Raw genomic sequence first — 26,144 nt, forward strand, 5'->3', positions numbered from 1 at the left:
GGCCAGTACCAGGGGAAGCTCCCAAGGGTTCCAGTACAGCCATTGCATCGGTATCAAGGTCTGGTGGAGTGTAGGTTTTGAGTGGACAGAAAGACTCCTCTTCGGACTGTGAAGGTGGCCGGTGCCAGCCTCTCTCCTATCTTTTGCCGTCTTGGTTTACGGGGGTCCTTGCAGAGTTGGCAGTACCGGAGGAGACAGCGTGTCCTTTTCTGCTTGGAAAGCCTCCGGGGTTGAAGGAACCAGAAAACATCTGGTCCTGCGGCTGGCTGCAGGAGTTGGTGGTGGGTCCCAAACTGGACTAGGCACTCTAGGCGGAGTCAGTGGTGCCATCACTGGCTTGGGGGAGGACAAGTGGCCCAACACAGCATATACCAGCACATATGTGTGTGACTCCAGGGGGCGCTAGAGATGGCCCAACGGATACTACTGAGGGAAAAAGTCTCCAGCATCAGTGCCCGTGGCATGTGCACACCTAGCATGGAATGGAAGCAGTCGAAGAAAGGGCCATTTTACAGTCACTTTCTGAGTAGCATCACATTGTAAAAATCCATCAGCTTTCCATACTAAGAATACAGCAACACAAAAATCCCAGCTCATAATGTGCAAACAACCCTGCATTAACAATGTGCATCAGCAACACCCACCTTCACTACTGCCTCCGATATTAGCAAAGAAAGGACTGAAGCTGAAAAATCTTGTTCTGATCATGGAAGGATGAACAAATTAATTTAAAAACCCAAACAAATCAGCAGTGTAACATTTCTCAGCCTAATTAGAGATTTTAAACTGTCTGTGACTTCATCAGATTTTAACATATGCTTATTTTATATTACTACATTTACACATATACACTTCACCAAAGGAATATTTTATTTAAAAAAAATCAAAATTCATCAAGTATTAAAATTAACTTTTCAAAATTTAACACATCTGTGCTTAAATTTCACAGTTGTTAGAAACATGACAATTATATATACTTCATCTGAATTCAAATGTTAGTGAAAGTCTTCTGATGCAGATCTAACCAAATAAGAAATGATCTAACATTACTGCAAAACTTGTTAGAAAAAAGGAAAATAAAACCCTAATACTTGATTACAAAAGCATCTGAAACCACTTTTAATTCAGTATTCAGACTAAAATGCAACTTACTAATATGTGCCGGTTACCCAAGATGTTTTGGATGTATGCGCTGTGTGTAGATATTTTGCATCATCCTTTATTTAGCTTGCAAACTATCATTTGAAGCTCTTCAGCAGCTGCTTATTATTATGGAGATATATTTCTCTTTTCTGTCCCTATGTTGGCAATGACTGAGAACAGTAGGAAGGCCAGGCACAGAATAGGAGAGGGAACCAGAATGTGCTTTCTATATGAAGCATTCATGTTTTCATTTGGGTTCTTATTTCAGGAGTAGCCTAAGAAGAAAGCTGATGGGCTGAGTAGCAAATACAAGGAGAAAGACTACTTAAGTTTACTAAACCCCTTTTCTTCTACTCACTCAAAAAAAAAAAAAAAAATTAAATACAGCTGCAAGTGTTGTATTTTTCACACGTAATAATTTCTTGATTTACAGCATGTTTATCTCAATAAAGAAACTAACTTGAACATTAGTTTTAATCTGCATTATTACATTATAGTGAATTATTTCACGTGATCTTGGAATGGTTCTTAAAAGAGATTAAAGATATCATACACAGAACGCAATTTTGGAGCTTTGATTAGACCAGGGGTCGGCAACCTTTCAGAAGTGGTCACTGAGTCTTCATTTATTCACTCTGATTTAAGGTTTCGTGTGCCAGTAATACATTTTTATCGTTTTTAGAAGGTCTCTTTCTCTAACTCTATAATATATAACTAAACTATTGTATGTAAAGTAACTAAGCTTTTTAAAATGTTTAAAAAGCTTAATTTAAAATTAAATTAAAATGCAGAGCCCCCTGGACCAGTGGCCAGGACCTGGTCAGTCTGAGGGCCACTGAAAATCAGCTCGCATGCCACCTTCGGTACAAGTGCCAAAGGTTGCCTACCCCTGGATTAGACATTTGTTTTAATACATAATCCACAGTATAACAAAAATACAAATACTGCTTCTGAAGTTCATGCTACAAATTCGTTCCCCCTCCCTTCTTTTAGCATTACAAAGTCCCATAGAAGTTTAATGAGGGGCTCCATATGTGTTTATTGTATGTTAGTCGTGGTTTTGTTATCCTGTTCAGTGACCCAAGAGCCCTAGTATGCGGGGTGCTATTAATAAATTATATTAAAAGGAGCATTCATTAAGCAGTTGCAAGGACAGTCCAGCTGCATAGTAAGTTGGCATTTTGGTGTCCCTGGCTACCACTTGGCCAGTGATGGCCAAAGGATTTACACAAGTAACTCCCATCATCATCCTTAATGAGAGTTACACCCAAATTTCCACTGCCATAATGGGAAAATGTATTCAGGACTGGTTAAAACTGAGCAGATCCTAGAAGTGCTGAAATGAAAGGTAATGTTGCTCTAAGATCTTTGCTTATGGAGTAACGCCACTGTTTCTCCTTCCTGATGACTGCTTCCCACCCTATTTTGTCAGCATGAACGCAAAGAGCTAGAAATGTAAAAGCCTAAGTATTAGCCAACAGGAATGGAAGAGGTGAGTTTTAAACTGTAGTTAGTATTTCTGAACAGAGAAATGGGCTCACGCAATGAAAGTGTAGAATAAAGCATACACTGACAAGTGCAACTGCTAATGGAAATGAGTAATGATAATTTTTTCTTACTGGAAAAAAAAGCAAATTCAGCATCAGAAGTTATATTATGCTAACAAATGGAAATTCACATAAGACCTACGTGTATGCAGTTCAAAATGCCCATAGCACCAAGAGTCAGGTTTTTCTTTAGTATACCCATTGCCAGCAATAAAATTTGTGTTGAGCTCCAAGGCAGTAAGAGAAGTAAGTCTGCCTTCCTTGCTATCAGTTAGCTTCAGCATTACTAGGTTTTTCTTCTAAACCATCTTCATGCTTATCATCCTCACATTCCACAACATCCTCATCATCATGATTAGAGCTTGCCTTCTCCTCTTCCTCCTCTTCACAGGATTGGTGAGACTCTGAGCTTGCCTCCTCCTCTTCCTCGTCCTCACAGGATTGGTCAGACTCTGAGCTTGCTTTCTCCTCTTCCGCCTCCCCACAGGATTGGTCAGACTCTGAGCTTGTCTCCTCCTCCCCACAGGATTGGTCATAGTGAGGATTTGCCTTCTCCCCATCACAGGATTCTCTTTCGTGAACGTTATCTTCATTAAGACTACAAAAATGAAGATTTGCATTTATTGATCTTGTGGGGGAGGGGAATTTTTAAAAAATAGGTTTTAAAGAAATAAAACTCTCAAGTACTCTGGCCCAAATCCTGCCAGTAAGAGTCATAATCTCTCATTTATTATGGGTAGAGCCCCCTATTTTTCACAAAAGCAAGACAACATGGAATAGAAACAAACTCGCTCTGCAGCAGCGGCTCCTGTCCCATGAGGTTCAGCCCAGCTGCCTGCTCTGGAAGTTGCAACCTGGTACACGGGGTTGCAGCACCACTCACACAAATTTGGCCTGGCCATGCCTCCTGACAAAGAGGCAGCCAGGCCAAACCTGAGCAGCGCTGTGACCTTGTGCACCAGGTCGCAATGCTGGAAGGGGGAGCTGGGCCCAGCTTCACAGGACAGGAGCCGCCACTATGGGGTGGGCTCACATTCTGCAGTCCCATTCCTAGAGGTGGAACCCAACCCCCCCAGGATTTCCACCCCTTCCCTCCCTGTCCCTCTGATGTGGATAAAAAGAAAACATTAAAACTCTTGAAAACAAACAAAACATTATAAAATATAAGAATTTCAGGGGCTCTAACAATGGGGAAGAAGGACTCCTCTCTCTACACTGCAGAGCAGCTGCATCATCCCGCCCATGCTCTCTGTGTCCCCATCCTGCAGGAAACAACGGTCCCTGGATCTCAGTAGTGGCAATGTAGGACCTGGCTGCCCTGCACAGCCCCCCCCACCCCCCCAAATCTCAGGAACAGCTGTGCAGAGTTGGCAAAGAAATATATTTTATCCAAGCATGTAATGAACATTTGAAAAGTTAAATATTTTTATACAAAACACCCCAACAACATTCTACCAAGAACCAAACAAACAAAAAAAACCCTCTCCCTAGCAACCTGCCAGAACTTCTGGCAAAGGTTCAGAAATAAAACTTAAATGGGGAGAAAAAGCAATGTATGTTTTTTTAAATATGCATTGAGTTATATACCCCGTGTTCAGATATTTAAAAGGATATTGTATTACAAATTTTCTGTGTGAGCGTATCATTTTCATTGTCTTTTGTGAATTACACTTTTTATAGAAACACTGACACTGTTAAAATGAGAACTATACGCACCCAAATAGTTACCTCCAAAATACAAATAATTTTGTCTTCTAAAACTAAAACAAAACTTGCCATTACTAGGTGTGTAACCGCCACAACAAACCACTGGTAACTATTACCTTTCTCTGTCTTCAGTGCAGCTTCCAAAGCCTTTAGCATTGGACTGGTCCAGCAATTTAGCAGTTTGATGTTTTTTTGAAAGGAACTCCTCACAAATCCCCAGTTCTCTCAGTATATCAGAGTAATGCTTTTCTGCTGCTATTCTGGCATTTTTCTATATAAAAAAAATTACAGCATTCTAAAAATTAATGTATTATTAAGGGCCAGATTCCAATACCCTAAATTAGGTTGCACAGTACCTTATGACAGCTGCTCTCAGCATTTGCAGATTACTGTACTGCTTTCAGGAGTCTGATTTGTCTCGTGTATCCCAACTTTCACTTCACTTAAAACTACACTTAGGAACTACTTGCTTTCAAAATCAGATATAAAAATACAAGTGTCACAGTACATTATTACTGAAATATTGTTTACTTTCTCATTTTTACCATATAATTATACAATAAATTAATTTGAATAGAAATATTGTACTTACATTTCAGTGTATGTTAAGTATATAGAGCAGTATAAACAAGTCATTGTCTGTATGAAATTTTAGTTTGTACTGACTTTGCTACTGCTTTTTATGTAGCCTGTTGTAAAAGTAGACAAATATCTAGATGATGTGATGTACCCCCTGGAAGACCTCCGAGTACTCCCAGTGGTACGCATACCCCTGCTTGAGGACACTACCCTACGGCATCGTAATCCCCTCAAATTCAGCGTGACACTCCGTATGAATATTAAATGGCAGAATTTCTTTTAGAGCACTATTGAAAAGTTCACAGACCTGCGATCCTGCAAGTAAAGCCTGTGTAAGAGGGCTTTGCCCAGGGGAAGGGCACAGAGGTTGGGTGGGATAGAGTCTTCCCTTCCAAACCCACATGCATAGATAGCCCAAGGCAATGGCCCAGACAGGCCTGATTGAAAGATATCACCTGCTGCTATCTCTGTGGGTTTGTAACCCTGTTGAAGTGTGCTGTGCATGGACCCACACCCTCAATATGCCCACATACATCTTTCTCCTGTTATAACATAGCATATTTTATTTTATATATATACACACACACACACACACACACCCCCCTCTCTACCCTGATATAACGCTGTCCTTGGGAGCCAAAAAATCTTACTGCATTATAGGTGCAACCATGTTATATTGAACGTGCTTTGATCCGGTGGAGTGCACAGCCCTGCCCTCCTGGAGCACTGCTTTACCGCGTTATATCCGAATTCATGTTATATCGGGTCGCATTATATCAGGGTAGAGGTGTATATAACAATATAATATATTCCATAGCTGTGAGGAACCTCTGCTGCCTAACCCTCTTTGCATGTTTCTGCTGTATTTGGAATTTTTCATGCCATCATAAATGGGGCAGAGATGTAAGATTTGCTCCTCAGTATGAAGTATACACTGCGAATGTTCTGTAATGTTGTCATAAACAGATAGCTAAGGGTTAATGTTTCTTTTACCTGTAAAGGGTTAACAAAGGGAACCACACACCTGACCAGAGGACCAATCAGGAAACCAGATTTTTCAAAGCTCAGGGAGGGAATGTTTGGGTGTGTCCCCCCTTTGTCTGCTCTCTCTGTTCTCCGATCTGTCTCTCAGCTATGAGAGCGGATCTTTCTATCTTCAAGCTTCTAATTCTGTTTCCCAGTTGTAAGTACAGGTAAGACAATAGGCTTGTATGTTTTTTTGTATTTACATGTGTGTAGTTTGCTGGATGTTTAAATTGTATTTCTTTTGAATAAGGCTGTTTATTCATATTTTTCTTTTAAGCAATAGCCCTGTGATTGTCAACTTGATACAGAGACTATGTTTATGTGTTTTTCTTTCTTTTTATAAAGCTTTCTTTTTAAGACCTGTTTGAGTTTTTTCTGGGTAGGCTAAGGAACGAAGGGAAGGGAAATTCTCTTTGTGTTAGATTTATGGAGGGTGAATCGTGCAGCCTCAGGGGAAGAAGGAGGGGGAAGGTAAATTGCCCTCTCTGTTTTGTAATTCAAGGAGTTTAAGTACAATAATCTTCCAGGATAACCCACGGAGGGGAAGCCTGGGGAGGAGTAAAGAGAAGACAAGGGAGGGGGATTATTTCCCTTTGTGGTAAGACTCAGGGCTTCTGAGTCTTGGGTCCCCAGAAGAAGGTTTTGGGAGACCAGAGAGGGAGTCAGGCCCTGGAAATTCCTGGCTGGTGGCAGCGATATCAGATCTAAGCTGGTAATTAAGCTTAGAGGGTTCATGCTAGCTTCTCAGTTTATGAACGCTAAGGTTCAAATCTGAGTAGGAAGCTACGACAAATGTACTGTAGGGTTATGGGGTAACGTTACAAACAGGATTCAATTATCAAGCACCATTATATTCCGAACTCCTTGTTTGGCAGTATTACTCATACATTCCATAAAGGACAGAACACCACCACTAGCCAATGACAATTCCATTTGGGACAGAGGCTTGAGTGTGGTACATATAAGTCAGTCAAATCCTTACGGCTGGACCATAATCTATTAGGATGGAGTTTATTTGTATGGTGAGATAGGAGTGAGGAAAATAGGCTTTAGTTCATACAAGTGGAAAAAGCCCCCACACTCATTGCTTCTTCAGGCCTCCAGAGATTATTTTAAGTCCCAATCGATCATTTAATTGCTGCATATTCGTATTACTAGTTTTAATAGTAGAAGTTTCCCTTCAAACAAACCTTATGAAACATCCTACCAGTACTGTTGGCTAGCTCTTACTGTGATGCCTCCAGCATAATACACTTATCTGTTCTAATGACGGTCACGTCTGTTTCATAAGTTGTTCATGGCAAGGGAAAGCTATTAAGCAGTAAAGAGACCTCATTCAGACCTGAACTAGTTCTGGGACAGGACCCTTAATTAACTTAGAGATAAAGTTGTTCATGTGCATTTCCTATAAATGTGATCATTAAAAATCCAGGAAGTCAGTTAAGCCCAGATACACCTCAACACATCAACCTCAACTTACATGCCTCACAATGCATCACAATGTTCAAAGACACACAAAGAGCCTTCACTCCACAGACACACACACCTCAACTCCAGTCCATGGGTAAACAGTTTTTCCTTTTAAATAAAGTGTTGTTAGTGAGACATCTTCCCAAGACACAAACCCTTAAAGGCAAGGAAATGCCAATTTACAAGATACCTCTTAACTGTGACCTAATGGCCACACAGCCCATTTTCATTGACAGTGACAAACTCTGCACTGCCACAGAGAACATCCTTCTGCCTCCAAGAGAAGGAAATCACTATACACCACATTAATAATGCAAAGCCTTAGTTACAACCTCAGTGCCATTACCAAATATTCAGCATTCACATTCATGTGCAGGTTAAGTGCAAAGCGTGTTATGTGTTTGTGGGAAAAATAATTAAGTCATAATTACAGTTTAGTTACACAGTATCCCTTCTTCACCTCACATGCAAGCCAAAATGGAAGGGAAAAAATGTATATTTGGAAGATGGCCCACACCCCTTTAAGCAGGCAGGCAGCAGTGAGTGTTGGGCTGCAATGCATGGTCACATAATTTCATTTTCATGGGGACAGATACCAGGCAGAGTTTTATAGTCAGAGGGGAATTGACATGCCTTCCTACAAAAGTTTTCAGACATTCTCTAAAAAATATTCAGCACTGACACTGGCATCGATTAGGCAATATTCGGAGATGAGTTTAATTAAGGAGTGAGAGCAAGGTAGGAAGACAACCTGAGTGGCTCTTTCCAAAAGCAATGGCCTCTGGTTTACTCTTTCTTCCATTTCTTCCCGCTCCCGCAGATACTCTTGCCTTCTTTGCTTCTCATGTTTCCTATTATAAATATAGCATGACACAGAAATTAAATGGATTGTCTTTAGTTATTATTGAGAGAAGTGGTAGCAGAAAGACCAGGCTATGCTACAAGATGCAACTTCCTAGAGTAACTGCAAATTACATTGCTTGTGACAGAGAGAACATTGTGCTGTTGTTTTTAAAGTCAAAATTTATGTATTTTACATTGGTTATGTGCCAGGTTAATTGCCTCAAGTTCTTTTACCACAGCAACAATGTACCTTTGACAGTGGGAAAACTAAAGAACATTTAATATTTTTTGATGTAGTAAATTTGGAAAAACAGGTAGATGTTCTTACAAATGAGTTTAAAAGCATAACTTCAGGGCTCTAACTTGTGCACACTTCATACATTTTAGGATTTTCAACTTATATTGAACTTCCCTTAATTGCTGCCTTCTCATTTTGATAGCAATCCCATACAATTGTTTTTCTAAGAAAAGTTAAGAGATGGAGGCTTTTGGAAGAGCTGGGGAAGTTAGAATATACCATGGAAGATGGGTACTTCAAGAAGTGTTAATGTTTCAACTACTGAGAGTCCCACATCTTTCTTTTTGGTTTTGGGCTTAACCTTGTAATTTATCTTTCAAAAACAGGAAAAGTCTAGCTGCCTTCCATTCTTAGTTGCAGAGCAGACATCTTTCTCATGTCATTTTTAAAGCATCCTGCACACCTACAGAACTGTATAATCATCTCCTCCATGTAACAGTAAGAATAATACTGAGCATAGATGACTAAAGATGTGCAACAATCTCAAAGTACACTGCAAATAGCAATGAATATTCATTCCTTAACCCTGCAAGAAAAAACTGTTCACCATTTTACAGAAGGGGAGACCAAAACCTAGAATTAAAAGTTACATGCCCAAGGTCACGCAGCAGCTTTGGACTAGAATCCACCTCTCCTGAGTCCCAGTCCTATCCTCTAACCACTAAGTTATAGCACCTTTAATAAGGACCCTCCCCCCCCCCCCCCCCAGTAATCTGATTCACAATCCATTAGAAAAAGGTCTCTGGCCTTGTCGCTGCCCACTCTCCTATGCCTGCTCTACAGAGTAACACAACTGCTGCCTCCCCCGTGCCTGATTCCTGTGTCCCATGTGCCTCCTGTTAAGCTATGGATACAGATACCAGAGTCATGTAATACATCTGCCCTACTTCCTGCTCTCATTAGATTTGACTCCCAAATCAGAGTAAAAAAAGAAAGATATTTGCTCAGCAGGCAGGAAGCAGAAGAAACCTGATACACCTCTACCTTGATATAACGCTGTCCTCGGGAGCCCAAAAAAATCTTATTGTGTTATAGGTGAAACCGCATTATATCAAACTTGCTTTGATCTGGTGGAGTGAGCAGCCCCGCCCCCCTGGCGCACTGTTTTACCGCGTTATATACGAATTCGTGTTACATTGGGTCGTGTTACATCGGGGTAGAGGTGTATAAAAACATAAATATAAGTTAAATTTTAAAAAATAAAGAGAAAACATGGTTGTCTTTTTCCTTGGCAATTTGAAAGTTCTAAGAGTGGAGTTAAAGCTGGAACTGTACTAGCTACATGTTAATTTAACTGTGTTTATTAGTGAGAACTCCTATTTCCCTCTTCAGATTATATGCAGGTTTAAAAACAAGTCTGCCTTGTTATTTGTGGTATAACAATTTAAGGAACTGCATATAAACCTGAATTCATCAAAAGGGACACCAGTTCTCAATTCCCAATTGATCAAAATATTGTATTTGTTCATACCCTTTTCTAGCTAGAATTTTTGACAATACATGAATAGTTACATTAACATTATATTGCTACTGGATTGTATGTTAAACATACAACTTGCATCTAGAGGTTCAGGATTTTGGGGATATAGCAGAATACCTGATTATTTTTAATTTGGATTTAGACATCCGAGCTAGGCTCTGATGTGGGTCATTGGCCTCAGCCCGGGTTGTTATAAGTTTTTGCAGCTTTTTCACTCTTTGTTTCTGCTTTGTTCTGATCCTTTTTTGCTCTTCTTCCAGCTTTCTCTTTTCCTCAAGTGATTTCCTGAGTGGAAAAATAAACTAAGACTGAATTAATTTTAATCTAGAGAGAACATAAGGAAGGCTCTGTGAAAGGCGATTCAACAGAGAAGAGGAGGGAGGAAACAAGGATGGGACAAGACAAGGGAATAGTTATGTTTCATTTGAGAAGTGGGGGCTTCAGTTATATATTGAGAACCAATAGGCTGTTATAGTATTTTTCCTCAAATATCGGTATGGGAAAAGAAAGTGTATTACAGTAGCTAGAAAACATCATCAAAAGATGAAAAATAACAACTAGCAGTAATGAAAAAAATACGGAATGAAATATCTGGTGGCATAAACTAGCAGTCTGTTTTCTCAAGAATTTATAAAGTAACTAGTACCGTATGTAACATACTACAGAACTATTCACCTTATAGCTTGTATTCGTCTTTTGGTAGACTCTGTGATTCTTGGAGACTTGGATTCCTCATGTCCCAAGGAAGATGAATTTGCACTTGAACACCTCATTCGAGGTTTGCATCTTGGGGAGGCGTATGGCCAGCGTGTTTCTTTTAATGTTTCTTCATCTGCTTGAATGTCCTGCAGAATCTTCCCTTTGTTGGATGGGATACGTGGAGTACGAAGATTGAAGGGTTCACAAACTGTGATGTGTTTCACATGTTTCTGTTTTAGGAGCCTAGTCTGGAATTTTTGGTGTAGTGTTTCAAAGTCTGGAACCCTAGATTTGATCCTTGGTTTATGCTCCAGTTCTTCTTTTTGTTTCCTCTGTTTATTGATAGTTCTACTAGCCAGTCTGCTGTTGGGAAGAGAAGAATTACGTAGCAACTCCTCAGCTCTCATTTGGATCCTAATTTCTCTATACAGCTCTTCTTCTTTTAACTTATTAATGGCTGGACTGTAAACAGATTTAGGGACAGGTTTTGCTTGGAATAATTTTGTTTTTTTTTCAGGCAATGAAAGGTCTTTTAATTGCATTTTCCTAATTTCTTTCCTTTGCTCCTCCCTCTTGATAAACTGAAATGGTCTCTGAGAGGCCAAAAGAATATCTTTGCTTCTCTCTTTCACAAACTTCCTGCGTTCTTCATTTCTTTCCATTATTTCATGATAGAGTGGAAGGAAGACAGAAGCAGGCACAGGATTGGCTCTGAATTTCTTTTGACACTCTGCTTCTTCCTCTAGTTGTTTCTTCAATAAATTATTTTCCATTTCTATCTGTGACTTTGATTTGACATTCTGTTGTTTTTTCTTAGCTTCTCGAATAGTCATCTGGAAAGGCTTAGGCACAGTGACCTTTGGTGACCACTCTTTCTGCTTCTTCCCCATCATTCTGAATGTTGGTGAATTTGGTAAGCTACGTTTAGTGTGATAGACATAGTCCTCCACAGAAAACCCATCCCACATTTTTTCGATCTGCTCCTTAGCAAATGTCAGTGACTCAGTTTCACTACCATTTTCTTCTTCCAACTCTAATTCTTCATCAGACAAGCTTGAATAGGATAGAGCATTTAAGTCGGACTCAGAAAAAGATTTATGCAAATTCAGAGGCCGAAATGAGCTCTTATCCCATATTGATCTAAAAAAAGGAAAAAAGAAGTTTTGAGTGTAACAGGTTTAATCTTGAGACAAAAGCCAACAATAAATCATTCCACTCTTCTTCCCATCTGTAAATTGCAAGGCACTTTACCAAAGATGGCAAGCAGCATTACTCCACTTTTTGCAAGAGTGTGGAGGCTGGGCAGCATAGGATGGACAGAAACTTGTATTTACTATGTGTGTTTACAGCACCTAGCGCAACAGGCCCTGAACTAGCTGAGGCATTAAGACACTACTACAATCAGTGTTTAAAAAAGGAGAAGCCTGTTTTAAGATCAACAACAATAATCAGATGCATCATCTCTGGCTGGGGCTGTTAGTTCAAATACAGTAAAAGCTTTGTTATCTGGCATGTTGGGTGAATGGGGGAGCCGATAAGTCAAAAATTCCAATTAACTAAGAGGGAGGAAGTTTGGGTGCAGGAAGGGGCTCAGAGCTGGGGCACAGGAGGAGGTGCAGGGCGCAGACTCTGGGAGAGAGTCTGGGTATGGGAGGGGACTCAGGGCAGCGGGTTCAGGTGCTGGATGTGGGTAGCGCTCACTTCGGACAGCTCCCCGCGAGTGGTAACTTGTCCTGACTGCTCCTAGGCAGAGGCGTGGCTAGGCGGCTCTGTGTGCTGCCGTCACCTGCAGGCGCTGCCCCCTGCAGCTCCCATTGGCCACGGTTCCCAGCCAATGGGAGCTGCGGAGCCAGCGCTTGAGGCAGGGGCAACATATGGAGCTCCCGTGGCCCTTCCTCCGCCTAGGAGCGGCAGGGACATGTTGCCGCTGCAGGGAGCCACGCAGAGCCAGGTAGGGAGCCTGCCAGCCCTGTGCTAACCGGACTATAAACCAGACTGTCAATGAAGAGCAGAAATGCTGGTTTATAGAGCTTTCTGGTTGATAAAGTGCCGGGTAACACAGCTTTTACTATGTATTGAAAACAGCTTAGGACTAGGGTCATTAAGATACTTAGCAGTGATCTACAACAATCAGAAGATCATTTTATTACAAGATTTTGGGTCTATCTACTGTACAAGAAGCCCAAATAAGGGGCATCCATTTTAGTCAGTTTTTGCCAGGGCAGAAGACATGGTTCTAGAGAAGAGTGTTTTAGCCAAGCACAAGAAGTCTATATTGAACTGTTTTAACAAAAGAGCAAGTTTCTTTTCACATTGTGTATCGGGCCACAGGCAATATTTCATTCCAAAATGCATTATAGAAGAGATACTGTAAACAGCATTGTTAATAGCGGGGGTGCGTAGGGGGCGACAGTGTTCAGTGGGCTGGAGGGCAGGGAGTGAGCGCCACCCAGCCCCACCCCTAAATCTCCTCCAGGCCCATCCCCAGCCATGGTTTCGGCTCCTGGCCCCACCCTCAGCACAGCTCTGCACCTGGCTGCGAGCCCAGCAGCTGGCTCCTGCTGAAGCCAGTCTGTGGTTCTGTTTCCAAACCTGGCCACGGGTCCACCCCTAGCCCTGGTCCCCTTACCACGTCCACGACCCTTCCCACCACTGCCCCAGGAGTCACGGCCCTCTCTTCCAGTCGGAGGGGCGGGGGGGGGGGAAGGGAGGGGCAGCTGGACAGAGGTTAGGAAGGTTGCTACCCTGAAAATTTTGGGTACCACTGCTGTAAAACAAACAAGTCTTCCATCCAGAGCCTGCATGTGGTTTAAATATTCAAGATTAATATAACATATGGCCGTGCTTGCAAATAGAGAAGGGATATCACTTGAAAGCCAAGAATAATATTTGATAGAATTTGGTTCTTGTTTCCTAACAGACAGAATTGGAGGAGAAACATGATGGCTAGACAGAGGAATGGGAGTCAGTATTCACTGTGTGCCCTTGGATAAGTCACTTTAACCTCAGGTCCTCATCTATAGAATAGGGATAATGTCTATCCTGCTAAAGGAAGTTGTGAGGCTTACTTAATACTTGCAAAGTGTTTGATGATCTGTCAAAGATCTTAATTCATCCATTCTTACTGCATGGCCTTGAGGGAGTCACTTATACCTTGATTCTCAGATGTAAATTCAATGGAAGCTAAGGGTATTCAGTACCTTTGAAAATTAGGTCATTAGATTTTCTGTGCCTGAAATCCACATGTGTGGAATGAGCATAGTAATACTTCCCCGCTTCAAAAGAGTGCAGTGTTCATTAATATTTCCAACATGCTTTGAGGTCAACTGGGTGTGTATCTCACTTAAATCAGATCCCTGCCATTATGGGGACCTTGGGCATTGGTGCACTTTGGTCCCCCCTATTCTTTGCCTGTGGCTCATAATACTTTAATCTTCTGAGGTTTGTAATGCTTTGGTCTAATTCTGGTTGTTGCTCGTAGTGTGAAGGTGTCTGGGTGGTATTAGTGGCCTGGCATATAAAGGAGATCAGACTAAATGAGCTGGTAGTCCCTTCTGGCCATGAACTCTATGACTCAGATTAAAAGCAATACGGAAGTGGAGATAATTATTATACTTACTTATAACACAAACTAGGAGCAGCATCCTTATTGTCCAGGGGCTGTACTCCTTTCAAATGCAGCTTATTCTGATACATGTTTTCTAGTTTTGCCATTGTCTCCAGGTGGGCATTCTTCAGCTCTTCCAGCTTCAAGTAATATTCCTGATTTGAGTGGGACATTTTGGGAAAGTCTATCCAGTCCTCGCAGTCCCCACTTAGAGTGGGGCTTTGCTGTCTCTCAGTATTATAGTCCAAGTCAAAATCATCCTAAAAAATAAGGAATTGTATTATTTTCCTTCTAAACATAAGAAAAGAGTTAGTGACCAGCAAGCAGTTTGCTTAGGTAATAGGTGCTGCATTACTCAACAGACACAGCTCAATGGTTCAAGCACTGGCCTGCAAACCCAGGGTTGTGAGTTTAATCCTTGAGGGGGCCACTTAGGGATCTAGGGCAAAATCAGTACTTGGCCCTGCTAGTGAAGGCAGGGGCCTGGACAAGATGACCTTTTCGGGTCCCTTCCAGCTCTATGAGATAGGTATATTTTTTTATTATTTTACTTCCCCCAAAGTGAGGAACAGCTTCAAACTTTTGTGCCTAAATAGCCTCTTATCACTACATCCCCAGAATCATATGCTGAGTGCTGTGAAGTGTTGTCCCAAAACAGTTATGCAGTCAGTACCTTTTGTATAGCTTCCTCATCTTTCCTCCCCCTTGAAAATATTTTGAACCCTAATTTATAGCACATTTTATTAAAACAAGATGTTACATGGTTAAATCTTCTCTGCACTAGCCCAGGAAACAATTCTGGCTCTTTTCTAGTCAGAAAAAGTCATTGACCATAGTTCTGAGATAAAGATGCCAACATCATTTCTCTAGATAGCATAGACGGGCTGTGTGTTTCAGACAGAGATGGGCAAAAGCAAGCCTAACATAAAATGAAGAAGCCTGGAAGAACTGCAGTCACCATTAAAGTCTTTAGAGTCGCTGCTGGCAGATAGTACTGAAAATACTGTATTAATATTAGCTAACTATTAAGCGACATTGATCAGAGAAAAGGTAAAAATGTACATGTTTTGAAGTGAGGTCAATAGCAGTCAGACTCTGCGTGTATATATTTCAGAAAAGTCAAAATTACACTTACCGGTAATTTTTTCATAGAATATCAGGGTTGGAAGGGACCTCCGGAGGTCATCTAGTCAAAGCAGGACCAATCCCCAACTAAATCATCCCAGCCAGGGATTTGTCAAGCCTGACCTTAAAAACCTCTAAGGAAGGGGATTCTACCACCTCCCTAGGTAACCCATTCCAGTGCTTCACCACCCTCCTAGTGAAAACGTTTTTCCTAATATCCAACCTGAACCTCCCCCACCGCAACTTGAGACCATTACTCCTTCTTCTGTCATCTGCTACCACTGAGAACAGTCTAGATCCATCCTCTTTGGAAACTCCTTTCAAGTATTTGAAAGCAGCTATCAAATCCCCTCTCACTCTTCTCTTCTGCAGACTAAATAATCCCAGTTCCCTCAGCCTATTCACCTATTGGATACTGCTGTATAAACACAATAGGTTTTTTTGTTTTGTTTTTGTTTTAAACAAGAATTCCTCTGGTATAAAAATAAATGCAAAAAGACTAAATAATGCATGAGGAGCCTTACTTTCTATTACCACAAGCACTTTGAAAATAAGTAGCCATCTGACAAGAAAAGGTTTAAATCCCCATTTTAACAACATATTATGGAGATCAAATTTTGGAATGGTGGGGCCTACACTAGACTATCAGTTTACATGTTATTTTACCAACAACTACTTAGGTCCAGATAATCACGTTATTCATAACACTTAAGGTTGTAGGAAGTTGAATAAAGATGTACAGTAAAAACAGGGTAGTGTATATATTTTAAAAATGTTTTCTGCAATTATTTTCAATGATCCATTTTAAAGTTAAAGGACCCATTTGTTTCTTCATCTATGAAATGGGAATCACATTTACTCTGCTTTGTAAAGCACTTCAGAGTTCTATCTACAAGTCCTAAATCTGGGTGTTTTTTTTGTTTGTTTGTTTGTTTGGTTTTTATAAAATCTTAAATTCAAACTGAAAATTCTTGTTTGGCTATATTTTTAGTTAAGTTTTCATCCCAACATTCTATTTCAAGTTTCATACAGTACAAACGACTTGACACAGACTATACAGTCACAAGGAAGTGAAGCTGCAAGGTGTCCAGATAGAGATTGCCCATGAAGGACCAAGCATAAATACTGCTTAATATTCTACTACTTGCTGGTATCTTTGTTTCTTTTGACCTTGAGTACACAAACGATGGTGATCTCAGCTTTGGATCCATGGAAAGATACTACATTATTTTCCACTGAGTTGCATATCAACTCCTAAATCCTCTTTTCAGACACTTCTGTGTAAAAAAAAAAAAAAAAAGCTCATTAAGAGATTTATGTGGGCACAAGTGATGCAGTACTGCCATCTGGCAACTGTTATTCTAAATTAGGAGATACCATATTGTGTGCTTACTATGCTGTCAATAACAGATTTTTAGAAACACTTGCTTCAAAGTCTGTATTTATTGTAAATATAAAGGACAAAGTTAATCAGCCACTATGGCAATGCACAACACTTGGCTATTAAAATTAACTCTACATGAACCTATCCTTTTGCAAGGGAACTCTGGATGATTTTTGGCATTTGGCTTGCCTGATTTTAATCAGTGATGAATGAACCATTGTACAACGTTGCTGCCTCAACAGAGCATCATTTGGAGCTTCGGGTACAAGGCTGCCACTTGATGGGCCTACAACTGAGGTGGTCTGTTTGTCCAAAACAGCTGGGCACAGTAGACAAGGTTTGCTAAGCTGCCTGCTATGGAAACAGCGGAGGCATTTGGAGGGGGGGAGAGGGGCTGTGAGTGGCACAGAATGTTTGTCCAAGGTTCCCTGCTGAACTATGTCTTTTTGTTTTTTAATTTACACTTCATTTCTCTGCTCTCCACAGTTCACATGGTTGCCTTTTTTTGTGATTCAGTGAAGGTGTGCTGTTAGGGAGAGTCACAGGCACAATACACTGCTTGACTAGAAGAGCGAGCTATAAGGATTTCTTAAGAAGAAACAGTCAAATGCAAATTATAAGAGTTCATAATCTGCATCAATACAAAAAAGGACAAACATTTTTCTTTGAATTAACAGAGAAATCACTACCAGCCTGGAAACAGCTTAATGCCTGCTCTCTAAATGCCTCCCATTAATCAATGACAACTCGTCCTACTTTCTAGCAACTCGTCCTAGAAATCTCTGTCACAATTCCCTGTTTCTGACCACTCCAATACCACACATTCAGATGCCTCCTTGTTTTATCTTTCATGCTTTCTCTGATCTTCAGGAAACTTGTCTGACTTCTCTGCTACTCTTGGCCCTCTCTTTTCTTCTTCCTCCAAACTCCCTGCAGCTTCGTCATCTCCTCTACCCTTGATTCCTTTGATCTTCTTTCACCATCCTGTTCATCTCCCTCACTCTCAAACTTGGCTGTCTACCTGCATTTACTGTTTCCACACTTGCTCCTGTAATGCCTAATGCCATTGGGAGAAAATCTGAGGAGTTGGACTACACCAACATCCTCCACTAAGTTGATTCTCTTCCATCTTTCTAAAGCTTTTCTCCTTCTCCATGGTCAACTCTAGTCAATTCCTTTCTATCTTCTGTCCTTGAATTTATTTCCCATTCCCCCTTGTCTTCTGCATTGTTCTCTACCTAGGAACTTGCATTCTTCCTCTTTTAATCCATCCAGAACATTTCAGCTGAAGTCACTCAGTTCATCAGTCACAGAAGCATGGAAACGTAGGGCTGGAAGGGACCTCAAGAGGCCATCTAGTCCAGTCCCCATTTCTGAGGCAGGACCAAGTCAACCTAGACCATCCCTCATAAGAGTTTGTCCAACCTATTCTTAAAAACCTCCAATGACAAGGGCTCTACAACCTCCTATGGAAGCCTATTCCAGTGCCTAACTATCCTTGTAGTTAGGAAGTTTTTCTTAATATCTAATCTAAATCTCCCTTGCTGCAGATTAAGCCCTTTAATTCTTGTCCCACTTACAGCAGACATGGAAAACAATTGAACACAGTCCTCTTTATAACAGCCATTAACATAGCTGAAGATTTATCAGGTCTCCTCTCAGTCTTCTTGCCTGGTGATTTTTAATCTTTCCTCACAGGCCAGGTTTTCTAAACATTTTATCATTTTTGTGGCTCTCCCCTAGACTCACTCCAATTTAGCCACATTTTTCCTAAGGGTGGCACCCAGAACTGGACACAATACTCCAGATGAGGCCTCACCAGTGCTGAGTAGAGCAGGACAAAGATCTCCTATTTTCCTTGGTCTTACATATGACATTCCTGGTAATACACCCCAGAATGATAGTAGCCTTCTTCGGAGCTGCATCACCTTGTTGACTCATTCAGTTTGTGATCCACTGTAACCCCAGATTCTTTTCAGCACTACTACTGCCTAGCCAGTTACTCCCCATTATGTATTTGTGCATTTGATTTTTCTTTCCTAAGTTTAGTACTTTGCACTTGTCTTCATTGAACTTTATGATGTTGCTTCCACACCAAGTCTCTAATTATCAAGATCATTTTGAATTCTAATCCTATCCTCCAAAGTGCTTGCAAGCCCTCCCAGTTTGGTGTCATTCTCAGATTTCATAAACATACTCTCCATTCCATTATGCAAGTCATTAATGAAAATATTCAACAATACAGGACACAGGACAGACCCCTAGATACACTCTCCCAGTTTGACAGCGAACCACTAATAACTACTCTTTGAGTATGGTCTTTCAACCAGTTATACACTCACCCTTATAGTAATTTAATACTATTTCCCTAATCTGCCTACAAGAATATCATGTTGGACAGTATCAAAAGCCTTACTAAAATCAAGATATATCACCTCTACAGCTTCCCCCCCCTTCCAGTAACCCCATCAAAGGAAAAAATTAGATTGGTTTGGCATGATTTGCTTGACAAATCCATGTTTATCCATGCTATTATTTATTACTTCGTTATCCTCTACATGCTTACAAATTGATGTTTAATAATTTGTTCCAGTATCTTTCCAGGTATCAAAGTTAGGCTGACTGGTCTATAATTCCTCTTTGTTCCCCTTTTTAAAGATATGGGGTATGTTTTCCCTTCAGTCATCTGAGACTCAGCTGTCCTCCATGAGTTCTCAAAGATAACCATTAACGTTTTCGAGTCTGCTTCAGCTAATTCCTTAAGCACCCTAAGATGAATTTCATCAGGCCATGCTCACTTGAATACGTTTAACTTATCTAAATATTCTTTAAACTGTTCTTTTCCTATTTTTGCTTGCATTCCTTTCCTCTTGTTAATATTAATAAATAATGTTATATATTTGGTTCATTAAGCTTTTTAATGATATCATCCATTACTAGCTCTCTTTCCTCCCCAAATAGCAAACCTACACTTTCCATGGTCTTTCTCTTGCTCCTAACATATTTATAGAACGTCTTTTATGTCAATTGCTAGGTGTACCTCATTTTGTGCCTTAGCCTTTCTGATTTTGTGCCTACTTGTTCATACTATTCTTTTGTACTCATCCTTAGTAATTTGTCTCCATTTTTGTAGGATTCCTTTTTTACTTTATATCCTTGAACCCTTTCCATTAGTATCTAGTGTGTTAGTGCATCACATTCAAGGTCATCTACTCCTGTTTCTGCCTCTCAATATCCACATGTCCTCTTGCTTTAAAGCTTTGCCTCCATTCTTGCCTTCATACCTTTCAACATCTTTTCCCTAAACTTGGAACCACATCCCACTTCCTGCCCATCTTTAAAACCCATTTCTTACAGGAGGAATCCTTCCTTTCTTCTCATCGATAATCTCTTTATCATCTCTTCCAGTTCTCATAGCATTTTGTTTTTAAAAAGTAGATTGGGAACATAGCTGTCATTATATAGAAGAAATTACTTCTCATACCAGATAGGAAAATACTTTAAAACTAAGAGACAAAACTTACATTACTTTTGGTTTTAAAACCTCACTTGAAGACAGCATTAAAAATACACCATTAATCCAGAGGCTAATCTTCAGAAGATCATCTTGCCCTACTTAAAATATAAATCCTTTCCCCTCCAGTGTTTTGTTCCTTAGTATTATTACAGTTGCCAAGAGAATGTTATAGCAACATATTGAGGGTCAAGTGATCAGACTGGCAGTGGCCTTGGGGAACTTTCAACTTCCTCTGCAGCATGGGATGCAAGTTTTCTGACAGGATCATCTGTGTACAGCTCTCAGTCAATTTCCTGTCATTCCAGGGCCTCAGACATTAGTGTAACTTGGTTCCTCCTATTCTTTGCCTCACCTGAAAGCTGAAATACCTCAGCTTAATTTTGATTGTGGGGTTTAGCCTGCAGGGTGGCACTGGTGGCCTGTGATACACTGGTGGTCAGATCAGATGATCTGGTGACCCTTTCTGGCCTTAAAATTCTATGACGAAGAGCAGCCATCTCTACACTAAACTCTGGTCTTCCTAACAGGTCTGTATGCCTCCAGGCGAGTTGATGAAACATCATAAAGCACAGCATCAGAGCCACGAAGAGGTTAGTACTTGCTGGTCTGAATGCCAGCACTTCCACGTTTTCTAATGCATTGCCTCCCTTACATAACAGATACGTGAAGATACAGGAAGTGTTAGTAGTGGCCAGACGCTGACTGACAGGCTGTGCAGCTTTGCACTCCCAGGTTAGCTGCTGAGCCCCGGTGAAATGCTCGGCGCTGTACAGAACCTATCCTACAGCGGGATTCTGGCCAGGGGCGCAGTAACTCGGAGCCCTTGTCAGCTCAGGCGGGGCGGGGGGACGGAGGCTCCCCACACAAGGCAGAGGCGAGCGGGATCTCCCTGTCCCCACCGCAGGGACCAGAGGGGCAGGAGACAGCCAGTGTCAGCGCTGCCGAGCCGGCCCCCGGGCGGAGAGGGGCCCGCAGGCTCCCAGCACACAGCCGAGCCCCCGCAGTACCTGCTGCTCCGTCGCGGCCGGCGGGCGCCTCTCCCGCTCGTACACAGCCAGCGGCGCCCTGGTGCGCGGGTTCACGGGTGTCCTGAGGCAGGAGGCGGTGAGGAGCGCAGCTCGGTGCGCCGCGTCCATGGCCCCCGGGCCGGGCCACACTCGGCCGCCGCCGCCGCCGCCTCCTTCCCCCAGCACCGGGCTTAGTTACCAGCTACACCCGTTACCCGGGACGCTACGGCGCCTCCATTGGGACAAACCTGCCCTGGTCGGAGCCCTGAACTGCAACTCCACTCCCTCCACAGAGCTCACCCGGGGCACGACGGGAAGCCCCCCCCAACCCCCAGAGCAGGCGGAGTGGGAGGCTTGGAGGCGCCTGCCCTGCCCAAGTGTTGCCGGGGTGGCAGTCAAGTCCTGTGCTGTCCCCTCTGAGAGCTGAGCATGCCTAGTAACGGCTGCTCCCCCATTCTCCGGCTGTTCCCAGGAAGGCTGTCTGCAGCCCCGGGAATGCCCAGGCGAGGTCTCCTGTCCCATCCAAGTACTAGCATTCAGTGCAGTAGGGCTCCCGGAGATTCTGGTGAATCTGCATGTGTCATGCAGGCTGCAAACCCACCAGGCAGAGTGCATCTGGCCCACGGGCCACATGTTTGCCTTAGGGTACGTCTACACTATGGGATTATTCCGATTTTACATAAACCGGATTTGTAAAACAGAGTGTATAAAGTCGAGCGCACGCGGCCACACTAAGCACATTAATTTGGCGGTGTGCGTCCATGGTCCGAGGCTAGCGTCGATTTCCGGAGCGTTGCACTGTGGGTAGCTATTCTGTAGCTATCCCATAGTTCCCGCAGTCTCCCCTGCCCCTTGGAATTAAGGGTTGAGATCCCAGTGCCTGATGGGGCAAAAATCATTGTCGCGGGTGGTTCTGGGTAAATGTCATCACTCATTCCTCCCTCAGGGAACAACGGCAGACATTATTGCACGCCATTTTTTCCTGGATTGGCCCTGGCAGACACCCTAGCACGGCAACATGGAGCAGCCGTTCAGCTTTTTTTTTCAACTGTCACTGTATGTGTTTATGGATGCGCTAGCAGAGGGTTACTGCAGCGCTACGCAGATTTGTTTGCTTTTGAATGATTAAGCAGAGATTGTTATCAGTAGTTCATGTTATTTTGCACCATTGTAAATCTGGCCATGAGTGATGGTTATCTGTCATTCTTACTGCATCTGCTGCTATCGGGGTACCCTGCTGAGGTTGGCTGAGGGCAAAGCAAACTCGGGAATTCGACTCCTGAGTAATTCTTCCTTTATGGTTTTCTAAACTAGAGGATAGTCCGCCTAGATTTATAGGGCAAGTGTACTAGAGAACCAGTTGTATCGGAGAGCACGTACTCTGTGTCAGATCCGCAGAATGATGAGCTTAATGCTATATCGGGGGCCTCACAACCCCACCCATTGGCTTCTCTCCTCCCAACCTTCTGGGCTACTGTGGCAGTGTCCCCCACCCCCATTTGATGTCATGAATTATTAAAGAATGCGGAATTAAGAAACACGTTACTATGTTAGATAGATTAAAATGGGGGAGCAGCCTCCCGCGTGTATGATTCAAAGCAGAACATATAAGGTGTGGGGAGAAGAGACCAGCATACCGCTGCATTATGATCAGTTACAGGCATACCAGAATCCTTTTCTTTACACGGAAAGGGAAGGGGCTGATTGAAGCTCACACAGTTGGCTATGAGGGGACGGTTACCAGCCGTTCTTACCTCTTATGGGGAATGACGGATCATTCTATTTACCAGGCGCCCCCAGCCAGCCTCACCTGAGGCAGCCAGAGCACTCACAGGCTATGACAGGACGGCTTAGCAGTCTCATACTGCACCATTTGTCACAGCAGAGGGGAGGGAGCGGATACTGCTCTATCAATGCCACAGCATCGATCTCCAGCCATTCAGTCAGACATAGAGGTTGACATTCAAGAAGTCAAGAACGATTTTCCTTTTCTTATTCACGTTGAGGGACAGGAGGTAAATGACGAGCATATACTCTGACACACTGGACAATGTGTTTGAACTAAGGATTGGGAGTCGCCAAGAAGGTATTTTTCAGAGACTGCTGTGGACTGTGGATAGCTGGGAGGTCCTCGTATACCCCTTCCTCCCTTCCATGAGCGTCCATTTATTCTTTGGCTTTCCATACACTTGTCTCGCAGCCCTGTGTAACCGGAGATTTTTTTTCAACGTTTGGCATTTGTGTCTTCTGTAACGGAGCTCTGACTAGAACAGATTATTGTTCCCATACAGCGATCAGTCCAGTAATTTCCCGTAACGGTCCATGCTGGAGCTCTTTTTGGATTTTGGGATATCGCCACCCGTGTGATCAGAGTCTCACGTGGCAAACAGGAAATGAATTCAAAAGTTTGCGCCCGGGCTTTTCCTGTTTACCTGGCACTGCTGCCGAGTTCAGATTGCTGTCCAGAGCAGTCACAATGGTGCACTGTGGGATATCACCCGGAGGCCAATACCATCGATTTGTGGCCACACTAACCCTAATCCGATATGGTAATACCGATTTTAGCACTACTCCTCTCGTTGGGGAGAACAGAAACCGATTTAAAGAGCCGTTTATATCGATATAAAGGGCCTCGTAGTGTGGACGGGTACAGCGTTAAATTGGTTTAACGCTGCTAAAATCGGTTTAAACACATAGTGTAGACCAGGCCTCAGAGTCCTAGTAGTACCTACTTGTGGAAGCTGTCAAACCTTTCACTTCAAGGAGCACATCTTTCTCCTTAGGACCGAATTCCCAAGCTCAGATGTGTCTACATGTAATGTTTTTGGAACCACAGATAACTGCTATTAAATAAAAGGAGCGATGTCAACCCGTTACAGCCAAAATAATCATCCTAAGGAAATAATATTGGGTGACTCACATATGTTATTTAAAGTTGTACAAGGCCATGCAGAAATAAAGTGAATGGGAAAACGCTGCATTGTACAGGTTCTGATTCCCACAAGGTGGGGATGATCGAAGGGTCCAGGTGAGGCTATAGGCGGTTGTGCAAAATAAAGTGCACAAAAAATAGTACATTTTAAATTATTTTAATTCTTACAGAAGGATGGACATACTGGGTGAGACCAATGGTTCATCTAGCCCGGTATCCTGTCTTCTAACAGTAACCACTGCCAGATGCTTCAAAGGGAATGAACAAAAAATGGCAGTCATCAAATGATCCATCCCACCACTCAGTCCCAGCATCTGGCAGTCAGAGGCTCAGGATTACCCAGAGCATGGCATCGCATTTCTGACCAGGTTGGCTAAAAGCCATTGATGGACCTATCCTCCATGAACTTATCTAATTCTTTTTTTGAACCCAGTTAGTTTTGGCCTTTTAAAAAACTTATTCCAAATGAGCCCCAGAATAGTATGGCCTTTTAAGGCTACCAGTGTTGTAACCTGCAAAACCCACCCAGTGCTTTAGTGCTAACGGGTGTAGAATATAAGGATGTACAGCAGGCTGCGAATGCCTCTACTAAAAAAGTTATTAAATATAAACCTGTATGTAGTTGGATTTACCTTATAAAAAGTGTACAAGGCTCCTTTTGAAATTTGTATAGAGGCCAATGAAGTGGAAGTATGCATGCACACAGACTGTAACAAAATATTACTGGAGTACTAGATATCTTGAACGTAATTAATAAGGACCAAGGCAAACGCACTGCTGAGCCTTAAAGGATGGCATGGTGGTGCAGTCCCCACTCCATATGTGATTGTGCCAGTGCTGGCAATTGAGTCTGATCCCAGCTCCTTTGGTTAGAGAGCTAGCAAGAAAGTCTAGTTCTGGCACCCTGCTGGCAGCTTTCATTTAACGTGAACATGGGTAGGGCCAAGCTCTTTCTCTGGAGTGACATTCCCAACTGGGGAAGTTAATTGACCAAAGGCCACTTGAGTAGCTCTTAAAAAGCTTCTTTGTGCTATATTGGCTAGTAAAACCATATTTGAGGAAGGGGAAATTTGTTTTAATGCTCACTCATAATAGCAACAAGGGCAGGAATAAGGTGTAGAGAGTTCTAGTTGCAACTAGTTGCATCTTTACCAGCCCCTTACTACTGAATTGGAATACCTCATTCTAGTCTAAAAGTAGCAGTCTCTTGAGCAGAGATGTTGTGAAGATTTTTTAAAGTAAACATTTTATACTTGATGCATGCAAGGATTTCAACTCATCTCTGGAGGTAGAAGTGGTATACTAAAACTCCCTGCTCCTTTAAGTCCCCAGTGAACACTCACAAGGAAAAAACCTCATTAAGAATACCCTAAAAAGAACAAAAGTAGTGGATCTGAATGTTGTTTAAAACTAATTGTTAGAAACACATACTCCTATGGGCATTCTGCACCACTGCACAATGCAGAATTTGTGCAGAATTCCAGGTTTCTCCTGCAGAATTGGGGCTGCAGAGCTTCTGGCCACCACTAGGGCTTCTAGACTCTGCAGGCCGTGACAGCTATAGAGGCTGCATGCTCTGGCTACCCAACTTAATCCTCATTGTCCTGAAAACAGGAGAGAGCGCAGGAGACATCTCTGGCAAAGGGGGAGGAAGGGCAGGGCCACACCACATCACTTCCCACAGTAGGGCAATAAAAAAGCTGGTGGGGGGGAGGGGTAAGTATGGGCTTTGGTGGATGCAGTGGGTTGTGAGCATCTGGACTCACTCCACAGCTGGGGT

General features: G+C 42.4%; 2 protein-coding genes across 4 annotated transcripts in view; one reads left to right on the plus strand and one right to left on the minus strand.

The window, feature by feature from the left end:
* SNRPB2 (small nuclear ribonucleoprotein polypeptide B2) overlaps window positions 1-26,144 on the plus strand; it is a 198,802-nt gene that overhangs the window by 133,714 nt on the left and 38,944 nt on the right. The window lies entirely within an intron of this gene.
* Window positions 802-21,713, minus strand: FAM161A (FAM161 centrosomal protein A). 3 transcript variants are annotated; one of them, XM_075064439.1, is made up of 8 exons: window positions 21,433-21,610; window positions 14,412-14,659; window positions 10,769-11,932; window positions 10,211-10,378; window positions 8,224-8,323; window positions 4,514-4,668; window positions 3,094-3,288; window positions 802-3,051 (listed from the first exon to the last, which is right to left on the minus strand). In XM_075064439.1, exons 1-8 carry the CDS (start codon window positions 21,559-21,561, stop codon window positions 2,958-2,960), a joined length of 2,253 nt encoding a protein of 750 aa, XP_074920540.1. In that variant the 5' UTR covers window positions 21,562-21,610; the 3' UTR covers window positions 802-2,957. The 3 variants fall into 3 exon arrangements, with proteins under 3 accessions (XP_074920540.1, XP_032646358.1, XP_032646359.1); XM_032790467.2 differs by having other exon boundaries at window positions 802-3,288; XM_032790468.2 differs by lacking the exon at window positions 10,211-10,378 and having other exon boundaries at window positions 802-3,288; window positions 21,433-21,713.

The sequence above is a fragment of the Chelonoidis abingdonii genome, chromosome 3 (genome assembly GCF_003597395.2).
Source record: "Chelonoidis abingdonii isolate Lonesome George chromosome 3, CheloAbing_2.0, whole genome shotgun sequence".
NCBI classification, from domain to species: Eukaryota; Metazoa; Chordata; order Testudines; family Testudinidae; genus Chelonoidis; species Chelonoidis abingdonii.